This window comes from Sinocyclocheilus rhinocerous, unplaced genomic scaffold (genome assembly GCF_001515625.1).
Source record: "Sinocyclocheilus rhinocerous isolate Xijiao unplaced genomic scaffold, SAMN03320098_v1.1 scaffold1279, whole genome shotgun sequence".
NCBI lineage: Eukaryota > Metazoa > Chordata > Actinopteri > Cypriniformes > Cyprinidae > Sinocyclocheilus > Sinocyclocheilus rhinocerous.
In genome coordinates, this window is record NW_015634019.1 from 325,685 (window position 1) to 343,497 (window position 17,813).

General features: G+C 36.0%; 1 protein-coding gene across 1 annotated transcript in view; it reads right to left on the reverse strand.

Annotated features, from left to right (window-relative positions):
- Window positions 1-17,813, reverse strand: part of LOC107745132 (D(2)-like dopamine receptor) — a 61,327-nt gene that overhangs the window by 14,874 nt on the left and 28,640 nt on the right. Inside the window, exons 3-6 of the mRNA XM_016558974.1 lie at window positions 4,576-4,685; window positions 3,259-3,395; window positions 1,301-1,500; window positions 273-359 (exon numbers count right to left, since the gene is read on the reverse strand). Of these exons, the coding sequence (XP_016414460.1) occupies window positions 273-359; window positions 1,301-1,500; window positions 3,259-3,395; window positions 4,576-4,685 (534 nt within the window). The remainder of the gene's footprint in view (window positions 1-272; window positions 360-1,300; window positions 1,501-3,258; window positions 3,396-4,575; window positions 4,686-17,813) is intronic.

The window sequence follows — 17,813 nt, forward strand, 5'->3', positions numbered from 1 at the left end:
TTTTAATGTTATATATAAACTGCCCTTTTAAACTGAAGAATTCATAAACAAAAACTATGTGGTATGTATTTAGACTTCCAAACGGCCAGCTCCTTTTTCTGTACAGATTTTGTTTCATAACTGCACTTCTCTCCCCATAATGAGCCAAAGAGCACTGAGCAATATTGGATGTAACGGTGCAAATGTAGAGTTAGCTGCATACATATATCTACAGAATAACATGATATTTTACACAATTTTTATGACTTGTTTTATAAGAAAAGCACACTTACTGCTTTCTTGTTTTTGGCAGGTAAACCCCCGTTGGTCTTAATGATAACTGTGCACAGTTTCACATCTTCAGGATGAGTGCACTTTTCCTGTGGAAAGGGTAATAAGAATTTGATTCAGCATGTGGTCGACATTAAATTCCAAAGACAGCATGGAGCCTTGACAATCATTCACAGGTATATTTGGTGCCTCTTGATGACAGACAATGCAAATAAATCCACTGAATACAAAAGAGATTTTTTAGCACTAAAAGCCGAATGAAAAAGAGATTGCTTCGGTAATTTGTAAGTACCACAAAAAGTCCTTGGGACCCTTTAAAACTTGATGGCTGAACCCATTGATCCAAAGTGGCCATTAAAACCAGCTGGTGCAAGGAATCGATGATGAAAGAGCGCAAAGTTCAGAAGAATGAAAAAAAAAATGTAGCTCTTCTTTATTGCGATGAAAATAGAATATGAATAAGGGGTAACAGGTATATCATATTTGCAATCTGCCCTGACACATAAATTGCACAGGGAATTATGTTTAAAAACCTTACAGCTCAGGAAAAATGGCAATGGTTTCTTTTGCTTTAACATCTTTACTTTCACAGTGCCCAGCGGGTAATGCATATTCAATAAAGGCTGAGGAAATGCCCCCATAACCAGATACCAAATACACAGTGGAGATGCTGAAATGAGACTGTCTAAAGATAAAACCACCATTAATTTTCATCAGTATACCTATTAAGATATATATCTGCCATTGGCCACAATCAAGCATTAAATTAATCTAACAACTGACCAGAATATTGTAACACAATACTGAATCCAGGGGCGAGTAAAGATTTTGGGGTCACTGTATCATCGGCAGTGTCCTGCAGGTCCTGGCATTACCTCAGGAATTCTATAATTAACACTGACAGCTGCTCCCCCTATTTTCTAGAAAGAGGGCAACTCCATTTGTAAAACAACACTGACACCAGTGTCTTGTCCAGTGGGGAGTGCTGGGTATTTTCCCTGAGGCTACTGTCTCACATGGTGCATATCACCTTGAGAGGGGGCTGAGCATCAGCGTCTGTCTTCTGGCAGCTCCGTTTAGTGTTGACCCGTTTTCGGCGCTTGCGAAGAACCACGTAGATCTGCACGTACACGAGAAGGGTGATGATGAAGGGCACGTAGAATGACATTATGGAGGAGTAGACAACAAAAGAGGGGTTGGCGATTTCACATAGGGTATCATCCCGTGTAGCTAAGAGAGAGAGAGAGAGAGAATATATGGTTACACATTTAATTATGGTTGCAAAACGAATTAGTTCATTGAGGCACTGGTAAATGCCTGTATGGCAAATTTCCCCTAACAATTGCAAATTAGCTCTAGATTATAATTAGATTAGAAGCATACTGGAAAATTTATAACAGTATGACAACGATGTTCAGTGAACTCAAAACTGAATGCAAATATTGTTCTGGAAAATAGAGTATATGTAAGTACATAGAAATATATGTATATATATCTAAAATAAAATAAAAAAAGTTTGGGATCAGTAAGATTTGTATATTTGGTCTTGCCATTGTAATTACACAAAGGAATACTAGGTAATATTTACTAAAACATGTACTTATTATAGATTTAAGTTTAGGGTTAAGTTTTGTTTTAATTGCAAGCAATAATGCTTGTACTACAGGACATTTGAATGCTTGATTCTGGCTGGCTGATGAATGTTCTAAGGCAGGGTTCCTCAAATCTTGCCCTGGAGGGCCAATGCGCTGCAGAGTTTAGCTCCAACCCTGATCAAACTCACCTACCTGTGATTTTCTAATGATCCTGAAGACATTGATTAGCTTGCTCAGGTGTGTTTACTTAGGGTTAGAGCTAAACTCTGCAGGAAAGTGGATCTCGTGGGCCAGATTTGAGGATCCCTGTTCTAAGGTGTGCAATTATTTTTCAGAAAACGCACAGCTAAAGTAGTTTCAGGCAGGTCTTGACAACATTACAGTTCAATTTTAAATTTCCACTTGGCCAAATGATTTCAGTTAATTCAAAGGTCCTTACAATCTACAACAGAAAAATATCCAAAACTTACAAAGACATTGATCAAGCAACTAAATATAACAAACATCAGGATAAAAATGACAAATCATTTCCTTGTTTTTGCCATGAAATTACATCTTACTATCTATGGAAAGCACATTCTCTTTCTTTTTGAAATTAGCAAAGGAGTCTTAGGATGAGATTATTAGAAATTTATCCTATGGACAAGAGTATTTAAAGGACAAAAACCTGACAAGTGTCTTAAAATAAAATACCTGACGATGCCTTGAGGTGTGGTAACCGTAGTATAACAGTATAACACTGTGTCCTAACCAGATGCGACACCGCATCATGTGATAAAAGGTATCGTTTCCATGTTTTTGTCCTAACTAGATGCAATGGTTTCTGAGATGTCACAGCTAGAACAACATTATATGAATTATTTCTGATTATGTGTTTCATTTATTGTTAAAAGGGTCTAATGCTTGACATTTTGCTCGACATTTATAGCCATACTGAAAGCAACTATGCTTAATTTACCTCAGATCTTGAAAAAAATAAAAGAAACATACACAACTCTGAACTCAATGTGAACCAACAAGTGTATTTTATGACAAAGATTATATCAGTCACTCAGTATGTATTTTAATAATTTTAAAATGGTTTAATATTTATGAATTAGATTATGTACTAATCGAGTGCAGTGCACTGCCCAAACGTTCTTCTGATTGGCTGTGATTTTTTTTTATCGATTTTGTTGCGTAACATAGCCATGTCATGTCTGGTGTGGACAAACAAATTGCTTGTTGCTGGAATCGTATTGCATCATGTTTGAGTAAGACATGGTTTAACAATGGAATTACAGACGTTGGGCCATTGGACATAGCATTGGAATGCTATTATGATGAGTAAATAATTTTTGTGTGAACTGTTCCTTTATGAATATTAGGGAAATAAAAAAACTCAGACATTTACCTGTGTTATTTAATCCAAACAGCAGGGGGCAGGAAATAGCGAACGAAAGCACCCAAACCACCGAGATCATTACCGTGACTCGTCTCTTGGAGCTGTAGCGTGTGTTGTACAACATCGGCATGGCAACAGCCGTGTACCTGCACGGGAAGCCCAGAGGGAAGGAGATGAAGAGGGGGTGGATGGGTTGGGGTGGATTTGCATTCAGGCAGACAAACAGAGAATGACACAATGGTGGTCACACCTGACCAGCTGCCTCTGATATCAGCTGCCATTATTGTGCCATCATGTCTCTTGCTTTTGTAACTGTAATAAACCTAAACATCATCATGATCATCACCATCATTTCCAAAGCTTTCAGGGGTCTTCCTACTCTCACAAAAAGCGTTTACATCATGGGGGAGTTCACTAAGCATGGACTACACTGTCTGAAAGTATTGTTTGTTAGTGATGTCTGCATTGTTTTAGCACTGAATTCAACACTGAATGGAATCTGCATGGCAGAATTCTCTGTTTGCAGCAAACTACTGCATACTTCTGCCATACTTTACTGGGACTCTTCTGAAAGCCAAAAGAATCCCAACAGTACCTGTTTATATTGTTCTTTTCCAACAAATGATCATGATTTGATGAATTACTGCTACCATGATCAGTAAAAATGTAGAATAACACCTCTTTTTAACTAATATTCAGTATACCACCTGCTTTCTGTGGATGGGAATAGCACAGTCAATTTAGCACCTGATTAAACTGACTTACATGTGGTTAATGAATAAGACACATGTTTTTGCCCTGAAAAACTATTTAGTGAATTCATCCCTCTGTATATTCCACAACTTCACCCAAAAATGAAAATTATGTCCTCATTCACTCGTCCTCATGTCATTCCAAACCTGTACGACTTACTTTCTTCTGCAGAACACAAAAGATGATATTTTGAAGAACGTTGGTAGCCAAACAGTTTTGGTGACCTTTGACTTCCATTATATGGATGAAACATCTTTCTTCCTGTTCCACAGAAGCAATGAAGTCAAACAGGTTTGAAACAACATGAGGAAGAATCTTCATTTTATTCAACTATCCCTTTTGCTGTATTTCATTTTTTCCTCACTATTTCTAACAGCTGTCTCAACTGATGGGTTAAATGACATTTGGAGGCTAGCACAACTGTATAAATCAACAAGATACAAGATGTCAATTTGATACGGTACATACAACAACCCCCCATTCCACTGCCCACAAAGATATGTGATTGATCTATGGTATTCTTGCCATTTAAGAGAATCATTACAATTTTCCTGAACTGACAGCAGAACCTACCTGTCAATACTAATAGCGCACAGATTAAGAATGCTGGCTGTGCACATCATGACGTCCAGGGTGACGAACACGTCACAATGGATTTTACTGAAACGCCACTCCCCCACCACCTGCAACACAATTTAATTGCAACATTTACTGATACATTTTTTTAAGATCAAAAGTTGTCTGTTAACAATAATTAATGCATTGTGAACTAACATGAACATTTTTATTAATGAACATTGACAAAGGTTAATAAATGATTTAAAAATATATTGCTCATTGTTAGTTCATGTTCGTTAATGCATTAACTAATGTCAGTGAATGAGACCTTATTGTAAAGTGCTACCTATGTATTCTATATATAAGTATATAAAAAATAAAACAAAGAAATGTATACATTTGTGTATATGTATATAACTTGTATGTATATGTTTTATAATGTATATAACTTTTTTGAATATAATTATATATTACATTAAACGGATAGTTCACCTTCAGTTGCTGGTCCCCATTGACTTGCATAGTTTTTTTTTTTCTTCCCCATACTATGGAAGTCAATGGGGACCAGCAACTGAAGGTGAACTATCCCTTTAATAATGCTGCATATTGAGGAAACATTTGTCTGTATGAAACCATATAAAAACAACAGTATTTTAAAATGTTTTTCAAATAAGATTACTCATGATTGAAAAATACCGTTGACTTGTTATATTATGTAAGGAATATCCAGTAGTTTTCCACAAAACCTTTCATTTAGGACCTGCATGTGATTTTATATGGAGAGATATTTAACACCCCACAGAGCCTTAGCAATACTGCTGGGAAGCCATTAATACACACAAATCAGTGTGACGATAAACAGCAGCATTTCTATGAATTATTCAATTTAGCAGTTTTACAAAGCAAGAGATGAAACGATAGCTCACAGAAATGTAAACGGGCTAACAGCACTTGAGAGGTGGAATATATGAGATATACTCATGCCTTATTAATGTATGAAAGGCTATTTTCTCAATCATACACTCAGCAATTTGAATTAAAACAAAAAAAAAAACATTCTATGGTTATTTAGCTTTGGTTTTACATTTTATCTCTTAATATATGCTTTAAAGTCCACCTTCTTTCCATTTAAGTACATTCAACAAGCTTTTAGTGGAGCTCTTCAGCTCTTAGTATGAATAAGTAAAGAGGTACTTAACTATATTTGAAGTATGTATACTTAAGATAGAAGATAAGTATTGTATAATACACTAATTACTGTATGTGTATTTTTCTTTCCATTTTATTTTAACTTAGTCAAAGACTTACAGAGTAATCGGTTACTGAAGGTGTTGTTATTCATTAGAAATATAAAATGAAGAATAATGTTAAATTACCTATATTCCTCAATTCCAATACCTAGTGCTGTGAATGACTGTAGCTTTAGCCTCCCTCGTGTCACCTAAAACATTTGTATTTTCCCCTAAATCTGGCCATACAAATCAAATTGTGTAGGTTACTCTGAAAATGACATTTTTGTTATATTAAACAATGATCCTCCTGAAGTGTTTTCTTAATACAGTTAGATGCCCTTTACAACTGAGAACGTATTAGTACTCAAGTGGCACCACATTAGCCAGCAGTAGCTGGTACCAGGGGAGTAAGACTGAGTGAGCTAATAGAAAGAGCAAGATTTTCCAAAACAACTCAATAGAGTACCAATGAGAGCCCTCTAAGTCAGTCTGCTTTCTTCTTTATCTCAGGAGACATGAAGATTAATTCTCCACCTCTTATTACAGCAACCTGTCACATCTGATCTACCTGTCATTTCCACCAACAGCAGACTGCAGAAATGAAAGGAATCTTTGGAACTGACAGTCCAAAATGTTGACTTTCTAGTCCACATGTCCTCTCTGTCCACAAACTTTTGTACTATTAAAGGGGTCATATGATGCTTTTTTAAAGATCATTATTTTGTGTATTTGGTGTAACAGAATATGTTGACATGCTTTAATGTTCAAAAAACACATTATTTTTCAAATACTGTACATTATTGTAGGTCCTCTATGCCCCGCCTCTCTCAAACGCTTCGTTTTCTACAAAGCCCCCTCCTTCCAGATTGTCATAGTAAAGTCAGAATTACCTCCTCTCCTAGGTTCACTAAACGGTCGTCCATAGAATGCATTGCTGTTCTGTTGTAAGTGATCTTAAAGATTCCTAAATGCATCTACTTTCGGAAGGCCAAATAAAGTGCTTTTGCTTTCGCCTAGAAACACACAGGGTCTCCCTGACATGGCTGCTTCAACACTAACTGCGGTTACTGAAACCATGCCTTCTTTCTTTGCGTGCACATTTGGGCTGCATTATGCTAATATTTCCACATAGTGAGGTAGATATCTGGGGGCGTGTTAGGACGAGCCGTTTTAGGGGGGCGTGGCAGAGTCTTAACTTTGATAAAGAATATCTCTTTGGTTTTGAGACTTTAGTCTTTGCAACTTCAGGGATCTTATCTATGCACAATCAGCTTGTAACACTCCAAAGAGAAAGGAAAACTTGAAATCGCATCATATGACCCCTTTAAGACGTGCATATAAAACACAAGATGATCATCACTCATGCAAAGCTCTTTGGGGTGAATTCAGCAGACTACCTCAATCTGTGCACCATGCAGAACTGAACTGAAAAATTCAATTCCTGAACTGTAGTAAACAGGATGTTGAATTGGAATTTGAATTTTAATGTAAAGAATTTAAATAAATTGAAATTCAAAGACAATGCAAAATTTGAACGTAGCCTTGCTTTGGCCATGGATGGATAGATATCCCTGGAAATGTGATAGAAATGTGTATTTATTTTATATATTTCATCATATTTAACAAAATAATTTTTGTAGACCAGGGTGGAAGAACATCCCAGAATGTGTTGAATTTCTTTTAATTTAATAGGAACCAATTCTGACTTGTAAAAATACATACAGCTTATGGTTTGTGTGTGGTTAGTGACATTTTTTTTTTCTACCATATATGCAGTAGTGACACAACTGTTGTTGTAAATTAGTCCAAGTATTGTCTTTCAAAACTGTAGCTGCAGGAAACGTGGGCCTTTTTTTCTTTGACATTGCAATGAATATTCCTATATTGCCCTATAAGAACTGAACTGAGAAATTCAATTCCTGAACTGAATCTGAATTCAGGTAGTAAACAGGATGTTGAATTGGAATTTGAATTTTAATGTAAAGAATTAAAATAAATTGAAATTCAAAGACAATGCAAAATTTGAACGTAGCCTTGCTTTGGCCATGGATGGATAGATATCCCTAGAAATGTGATAGAAATGTGTATTTATTTTATATATTTCATCATATTTAACAAAATAATTTTTGTAGACCAGGGTGGAAGAACATCCCAGAATGTGTTGAATTTCTTTTAATTTAATAGGAACCAATTCTGACTTGTAAAAATACATACAGCTTATGGTTTGTGTGTGGTTAGTGACATTTTTTTTTTCTACCATATATGCAGTAGTGACACAACTGTTGTTGTAAATTAGTCCAAGTATTGTCTTTCAAAACTGTAGCTGCAGGAAACGTGGGCCTTTTTTTCTTTGACATTGCAATGAATATTCCTATATTGCCCTATATTATGAACACTATATATTTACTCATTCTTCAAGACTTTCATAAACTCTCTAGAGAAATATCTGTTATGGATGTCCCTTTCTGCACAAAGGAAATGATGAAGGTTTTCACTTGGGAGTAGTCATTGATTTGGTATTATCTCACTGCTTCAGCCTAGCCATTTACAAATCCCTACTATGAAAACACACAACATTGAACACTTTGTGCAATATCATCACTATTTTAAAATCCTACTAAATCATGTCCTGTCAGCTGGAACTGTCAACATAACTAGCATAGCATAAATTCGCTCAATATTTTTTTCGCTCATCACTATATCTTTCGGTTCTTCTCAACACCGATCCTATTAACTTGACGTATTTTTATAAATCAGTGCTGGCATAATTCATCAGCCTTCCCTTTCTCCATCCTCTCCATTATTAGATGCAGAAATCATAGTGAGAGCATGTCTACCCAAGCACATCTTTATAAAGCCATTCATTATTTACAGGTAAACGGTGACAAGATGACACTTCTTTTACATGGCCAAACTCTGTCTCGGTCGACAGCTCAATACAGTGTGTCTGCAACACTGCCAGGAATCTCTAGAGTGATTGAAGACATCTATCTACCTTTAAGTCTTAAAGTAGCTGCCGCAAAAAAACGCATACACTGTTGTATGTTGGGTCTAATCCAGGCTCTTCTACAGGGGGTCCACGGTGGTACTACAGGGGGTCCGCCAATTACTTTTTGACCTCAAACAATTTTTTTTTATTCAACCAAAGCTAAAAGTTAAGAAGCTGAAGTTTGAGTTTCATTGGCCCACCCTCATTTAAATGTATTCATTACAATTAAAATGTAATGTACAATTTTATGACTGTTTACATCAATAATGTAAGGATCATAAAGCAAGTAAGCACATTATTATGTCACTATATATATGATTACACAGTAATGTTTGTGTGGATTCTTATTACTTTGGGAATTTTACAGTAATTGGCAATATTTTGAGTGGTGTTTTGGTATAGTTTATGTTATTTGGGTATTTAATGGATTCATTTCTTTACCACATTTTGCACATCTTTGGCCTGGGTTGTATATAAGTTGGAGTAGATTGGAATGGATTGGAGGTGGAATGATTAATTTATTTAACCTTTATTATGTATTAATTTGACCCACCTCCTTACACTATATCATATTTGAATATATTAGAAACAATACTCTTTACAATTGTTGAGTTTTGTTGTGACATCTTCTGAAACTGCCATTACAAAACAAATTTGTGGCAGTGTTATAATGGCATCATATAGTAATACCATGGTACTTTTACCATCATACTGAATAAATAAATAAATAAATAAAACACATATAATGTGTAGTTGTCTGGTTTTTATTATTACAAAACACTCTCTGCCTCCAAAAGATGCTCTATCTACAGCAGCCAAAATCATCAACATACTTCTAGAGACTATGGCACTATTCCCAGCAACTGTACCATTCAAAAGGTGTTTGCTAGTTCAATAATTTATTTTGGTCCAACATTTAGTTAACTATAATTTAATTGGCTCTCTTAAGACAACTAAAGACAATGAACATGTTGACACATGGCGAATGTTACAGTCCTTTCTAGTCCTCTTTGTATATTACAATATAAATAGCTCTTTTTATATAAGTAAATAGTACGGTAGCCGAGAGAGCTCAACGTGCTGCAACTTAAGAAAACCATGGTTACTATAGTTAAACAATGGTTTTAACCATGGTTTTGCTACACTTACCATAGTTTAACTATGATATGTGTAGTATACAAATGGCCAAAAAACATGGTTACTACACTTTTACTATAACAAAACCATGGTTTATTTTCATAAGGGAAATGTTTTAAGGGGACCCCAACAATTAACCATGGTATTATTATAGTAAAAGTGTAGTAACCATGTTTTTTTTTTTTTTTTTTGCATATTGATTACCATCTGTATAACCACAGTTGTACAAATACCATGGTTAAACTTTTAGTGTAGCAAAACCATGGTTAATATCTGGTTACCATGGTTTAACTGTAATAACAATGTTTTGTTTTTTTAATAGTACAACCATGGTTCATTTTTGTAAGGTACGTTATAAGGTAAGGTAGTTAGCCAGCAGTTACAGTAATTGTGATCACAGTTACAGTAATTGTTTATTTTGTCAGCTTATTTAGGCTAATAATATCCCCCCCCCAAAAAGCTAAGGAATCATATGATCAGGATGTTAAATTAAACAAAAATCTCACCTTTCAGAGTAGACATTGATAAGCATGTCCCAGATTCGTCACTTGTTGCAGTTCCTGTCTGTCTGTATTTGTTTGTGTTGTGCGTATTTGCAGCACGTTTCTGTATTTGCAGTGCATTTCTGTTTTTGGTTGTGTTGCGAGTGTTTTCAGTGTGTTTCTATATTTGGTTGCGTTGTGCGTATTTGCATCACGTGTTGTCAAACTGATGAAGATGTTTTCTTAATTTGCATGTGTTTTTTTCTATTTGCATGTGTTTTTTCATTTGCAGCATGTTGAGTTCTCTTGGCCACCGTAAATAGAGCTTTCTTTCACTGTTCAAGAATGGTAGATAACATACTTTAGGGCTACATTGTAAAATTTCCAGAAAACATTGCATAAACCCTTCTAATCATCAATACGGTGGTCACATTTTTTCAATGAGGTTGAAAGAGCAGCTGAGCTGACCCTGCGAAGTTCAGCCAAAGGCTAGTTTCACAGAGTGATGCGGATTGAGATGGACATTGATAAGCAACATGACAATGATGCCATGTAGGTCTCTCTTTTCTGTTGACCTGCCGTACATGAAAAGCCAATTGTGCAGGGCCACAGAATTTCAAAGTTACCACCGGATGAAAATGTCAGCATGCTTTCATTTTAACCAGAAAGGCTTCTCATGTATCTTTAAAAATACTGCGCTACCAATGAGGTTTTTCCACATCTGAGGTTAGACTGAAACTTGATATGGATGATATTTAAAGGCCCCATGAACATTTCTGCAGAGAGTTTGTAAGGTTTGAAATATGCTGGCACATGGTTTATCATTATTCAATGTGTTTTATGTTCATGAATGTAAACACTTTAGCTCTGTTTTGATGGTCTTTTCTGTAGAGCAGAATGCCTGATGAGTTTGTTTCATTGATATCTCAATAGTACCGAATGGACTCAAAGACTCAAAGTCACGAATGGATTCTTCATTTGTGCTACAAAAAGCACACATTCCTTACATTCCCAGCGCTATTATCATTATTTGTGGTTAATGGTGCAACTGAAAAGCAATTCAACAGAGAATGCCTGTTGCACTTTAGCAGTTGAATTGTAGGCTTTTGAGATAATATTGCCCTTAGCACAAACTCAGTTTTAATAAATCCAAGAGTTGGCTTCAGCTACAAGCATCAAGAGTTAACTAAAACTATATCAAAAAGGTGTTCTTTGAAATAAAATAAACTTAACTGAAGTGAAATAGAAAATAATAATAATAATAATAATAATATCAGCTATTTGCCAAGGCAACATTTCTCTCTTCATTTAGTTTAACTGGATGTACTAAAACTAAAACTGAAATAAAAATGTATAAAAGCTATATAGACATATTTATTAAATGAATGAACGAACAAACGAATTAACAAATGAATTATAAATTGAAAGTATGAAAATAAAAACAAATTCAAATTATCAATAAAAACTGTGATAGTATCTCTTTGATACTAAAATAACTGCTGCCAATCTGAATAAAGCAAATGATAATGCTGGCATGCTCGAACAAGAACGACAACAAAATAATGACAAAAGATTAGTCAATTTGTTGTAATTCTGTGTCACTGGAAGTCAATCAATCTATCAATGAAGGTTAATATATCATTGTCAAATGACCCTTACCATTATCAAATGACCTGCAAAAGCGATCCATCAGAGAAGGGAGGGACTTCAACTGCTGTTTAACCAGCAAGATTAAGACTTACGAGCTAATGTAATAATGTCCACAAGGCAACCCTTTATATGTCGGGAGCAATCGAGAGCAATCAGTTACCACGCACATCAGTGTGCTTCATGCTTGAAACCATGGCAGAGACCATCATTTTGTGTCACAGAGAAAAACTGAATGATATTGCATCTACAAATGCATGGTAGACTAAAAGTTTTATATTAATTGATGTTGGCCCAACTTGTCTAAATTTAATATTGAACAATGTTGCTGATTTGTTAATGGTTAAGTTCCCAGCATGCACTGAAGCATGAATAAATTATTTTTAGGTTTACTTGTTAGGTGTTGAGTAGGGATGCACAATATACTGGTACCATATCAGTTATCGACACTGGATATATAAGCCAATATTGGATGTTTAATATATATTTGATATTTAATTGTGCCATTTCACCTATTTTTTAAATGTGTAGGTGATATTTTCTATCATCTAATGCTCACTTTTGAAAATCCCAAAATTATTATGAATATCCATTTTCATACAGTACTCTATATAATAATGTTATGTAGCATTTAAAATAGTTTAATTGTTTTTTTTAACCAAATTAGCATATAATCATAATATCTGCAACTTTTCCGATTATAATATGTAACAAGAAAGATATCGGCCAGAATTGTAATATTGGTCACTATAGGATTTATTTACAGTTAATTTTGTCAAATATTTTTTGTCATAGGTTTTTATTTATTTATTTTTTTTCCAACATTTTTTCACCAACGAAAATGAGACGATGAGTAAAAACCAGTTTTGAATTACAAAACTATGATGAAAATCTATTTGTGATTTTCTATCGATCTTTTTGTGAATTGAAAATGTTAGGAAGGGGCGATTTTGAAAGAGATCCAATCAGAACTAATCTCCTGCATGGTAGGGAGGTTAGATGTGGACATTTGAATTGTAATGTACTGATCTACTCAGCCATGGGCGTCGCTAGGCCATTTTTAGGGGGGCTATATCCCCCTGGCAAAGAGGTTTGCATACTTGAGTTATGGAAAGAGGATTGTACTAGAAATGCAAACAGTAAAATTTTGTGTGTGTACAGTAAACAGGTGTGTGTGTGTGAGAGAGAGATCATGAATATTTATATTTGGCTTATTCAGTTATATGTTATACCCATCTATGCAATACAGTGGAATACAGCACTTTTTGGTATATAAGTTTAGTATACCACCCCTATTTTTTTATATTATACCCTCATTGGGGGCTGAGCCCCCCTAAAAGGAAAATCCTAGAATCGCCCCTGTACCCAGCAGGACATAAGTTGGCTTACACTTGCTTTATGTTTCATAAAACATAAAAAAATGTCAACGTCTGGGAGAAAGACAAAAGCAGACCTATGTTTTTTTTTGTCTTGCTGCTTTCATAACTGTTTCACGAGTTCACACTAACATATAATGTGATTAAGCAATTAGTAGCATATTTGGCGTGCTGTCCAGAGGGAGGGCTCAGAGCTCGGGTTAAAGCCCGAACCCAGAGAACTCCCCCCCCATCCCAAGACTGGGAGGAAATTAGGATAGTAGTGAGGTGTTGGGGTGGAGGCGGGATGCTGGAAAACTTTCGTGGAACTGAGGTAAGTTGGCTGTATATATACACGTATGTGCTTGTTAAGGTGATTAGCTGACGAGCTCCACCTGGGCCAGACTGATTGATTATCTGATCGTGCTCCTCCCGAACCTTGTTAATAAAACATCATATCATATTAAATCTGTCCTCATACAGTCACAAAACATTGTGTGAATATAAATGACCTATCATTAAACGACTGTTTAATCCATTAATTCTGTTAAGTTAAGTTCTGTTCCTGTTCCACGGTTTAAACAGAGCTTCCAATGGGAAGGAAAAAACATAAATGAGATATTTTTAATATCTCAATTATTTCTCCTATAGACAGCAGTGAGATTAAATGCAAATTAAGACTTTTTCTTCTCAGTTTAGTCCTGAGAAAAATACCTCACTTTTTTTCTGAGTCTTTGACAACATCACAAACTTGAAATGCCAGGATGCTATTAAGGATGCTATTACAAGTCTGAAAAAGTGAAATTTGAAAAAGTGTGACGACGTGAAAGAGAACTCAATTCGGTACAGTTGGCTGTGCCACACTCCCGAAGCACAGACACAGAAAGCTTCCTCTCAGACAGTGTACGAGTAACAAATTGAGTTGTCTTTCGCGTCTTATTGCACCAGAATGGACAAATACAGACAAAACTGTCAATATTGTCACGCCCCTGGACTGTTTTTGTTGTGTTTTCCCTCCCCATGTGTTCCATGTCCCAGTTAGGGTGTTTTCACACTTGGTCCTTTTCAGGGGTCTGAGCGCAGTTCGCGTGATTTTTGGCCCATATGTGAACACTCCAAACGATCTCAGACCCCTCTTTCGGCTAAAGTTATGGTTCGCTAAAAACGTGTATTGTGAACATAAATAGGCCCGGGCTGACTTGATTTTTCCATTTGTGAATTCCAATGTAGTTTGGCCATCATATGTTTCCGTACAAATCAGCTGTTCATAGCGGCTGCTTCTTCTGGCAGATCTCTATAAATTGTTCGCTCACAACGTACACTCATTTATTTTAATTTCAACCGCTTCCAAACTGTGTAAGAGAGATACGACTGTGCACCTTACCAGTTTAAACTTTTTGATATAGGCTACGAGCACGCACATCCCAGCGGGGGCTAAACTACACTCTTTAGCGTTTATTGTTTCAACGGTCAAAAACACCCATGGTTCACATAAACACAGTTGGTTTTGTCTCAGTCAAATGTAAACATCTGGGAAAGAAATCGCATGTGTAACTGATCTGTGCAGTATGTAGTTCTAGTACAGCAGCCTAATATGAGAATCAGTAGACTCTATTATTCATACGATTAATAATATGCATTTTAATTTTTTTCATTTGATTAGTACATTTCTTACTTAAATGCTGCATTTAAGGATACCTGTACTGTACCTGAAAAATCTAAAGCAGTTTATTTATTATTTTATTTTATTTTATTTGTCCAATCTCAATGTCAGCATGCCTTTTCCGCTGGTCCTTTTTTGTATCAAATTTAAGGCCATAAAAAGTACAATGGGGACGGAAAGACAACTGTCATATAGCATAATGTGATGATTAAAATGAAAAAGGCTATGATTTCATTAGATAAATATGAGCGCTGCAGTTTCAAAGTTTATCTTTATGCAGTTCTGAAAGCACCACCTGCTGGCAGAGAATGAATTTGCATTTTTTAACAGCCTTTCTGCTGGTTTAAAATAATTTATATTAAACTAGCCATTATACCATTAATATAATAATTGATACAGTATGATTTTTGACTCTTTTCTTAAAAATGGTTTGAAATTTGAAAGGCTGAAATTTGACATTTTATTTCATTTTTTTTAAATATTTTTTTGTGTGAAAAACCTGTAGGCTATCTGAACTGTAAATCTTGCTTTTTACAGTCATTTTAAAACATTGCCCCACCCCACTCATATGGCATTAATTTTATCTGTGCAGGTCTTAAAAACAGTCTTAAAAAGTCTTAAATTTGAGCTTAAAAATCCTGCAGTAATCCTGTGCTAGAAAATAAACATGATTACATAGACAAGGAAAACAATTCAAAATAAATATTACAAAGGTGTACGAAACTTATATTTTTGTGCAAAAGATAAAAATATTCCAGTTTTGGAGGCCATAATGTCAGCCATCAAACACTGGACTAGATCCAAAAAGCAACACTCTGAACACAAAGAGGTCTGAGTCACCATTACTGCTTAAGTGGACCAAAAAAGTCCTCATTCAGGATCTGCGATAGTGTGAACACAAAGATAACTGGATCCTTTTTCACTTGGTCCACTTAAAGCGGTCTGGGTTCTATTCTTTTAAAGAGGACTCAAGTGTGAAAACACCCTTAATTGACTCATTTCATGCACCTGTGTTCCCCTGATTGCCCTGTGTTTAATAAAAGTCCCTGGCTTTGTCCGAAATCGCCCCCTATACCCTCATTCACTATTCCCTACATTAGGTCACTAATTCAGTTCACTAGAAGGAGTGAATGAAAACGAGTAGTGAATTCGGACACTGAGTGCACCGGAAGGAATGCCGCTTTTGCATAGTTTGTGCTTGCTGTTTATTAATCATTTGAAACTAGCAGCTCCAGTAAGATTAAAGGATTTATCTTGAACTCTGTCACAGAAATTATGCATAAACCCTAATCAAACAATTTAATAATCAATTTACAATGAATTTATACCCGTGTTGTACATTATGCTGTACGCCATGGATGAGCGCTTTGTAAAAATGAACGGATTGATTATTCAGCTGCGGGCGCCATCTTCTGGCGAGATGCGGGAATTCATTCGGCGCGTGACTCTCACGGTGCATTATAGGCATTCTCTAGCCGTTGAGCGTGCACCAGTTGTACACTCGTTTTTGCAGTGCATTGTGGGATTGAATGAGTGCACTCGAGAACGTCCACTATGGTTTCGGACACCACTAAAAATGGCTGTTCCCTCAAATAGTGCCCTATTTAAGGGTATAGGGGGCGATTTCGGACACAGCCCCAGTCTGTTCAGTTTGTGTTTGTCTGGTCTACTTGTTGGATGTCGTGTGTTTCCCATGTTCCTGTTGTGAATTATCCCTTGTGATTTAAGTATTAAAGACTGTTGAATGTTTCTCCGCATCTCCAACGGTCCTCCCACAGCGAATCGTGACAAATATGTCAATATGTTTGTTTTGGTGAGTATTCACTTAAACAGTGTTGGCTATGTCTTAAGTGAATGTAAACAGCTGGGAGAATATTGGATGTGTATCAGTATATTGGATCTGTGCATTAAGTGGGGAAGTCGTGGCCTAATGGTTAGATAGTCGGACTCATAACCCAAAGGTTGCGGGTTCGAGTCTCGTACCGGCAGGGATTTGTGTGCACTTAGGATGGGATAAATGCAGAGCACTAATTCCGAGTATGGGTCACCATACTTGGCCACATGTCACTTCACTTTCACTTAAGTCTTAAAGTGACAACAGCCTAATATACCTGCTACTGTGTGTGTCCATAATGTTAATTGAACAACAAAAGAAAAAGACAAAATCACTCACTGCTCTTGACTGAATCACTTAAGTAGCTTTAAGAAGGATTAATCTATATATTATTTATACAAATAAATATGGGTCAAAATATTTTGCATCACAATTCCACAATAGCACTTGCAGGCTTCTATTGGTGGTCTTATACGGAGTGTAACACCTAAGGACATAAGGAGAAAAAGTGAAATTACCGTACTGATGCATTGCTGCAGCTCAGTTAGTCCTCTATTTCCTATGGAACCTTTGTGGGGCTACAAATTATAGTCTGAGGTGCAATATGTTTCAAGGACAAAGGACAGATCAGTTGGCTATCTGGGAATTGGAAATCACACAGCCGACACAAAAGCTGTGTGGTGCCACGTGCATTATAAACCCAAAAGCTGTAAGGAGCCAGCTTACTGCAGCCCCTGGAACATGTGCTGACGGTGTTGTTAGCTGATTATCCTATTAAATTAATTCAAGAGAACATATTTAAGCAATAGTGAGGCACTTTGAATCATGCCTCATATCCTTAAAGTGTTTAAAAGGTCAATGTTGAGGCTAATTTTTTTGACATATAATCTTAGGTTATTTTCAACTTTCAGCAA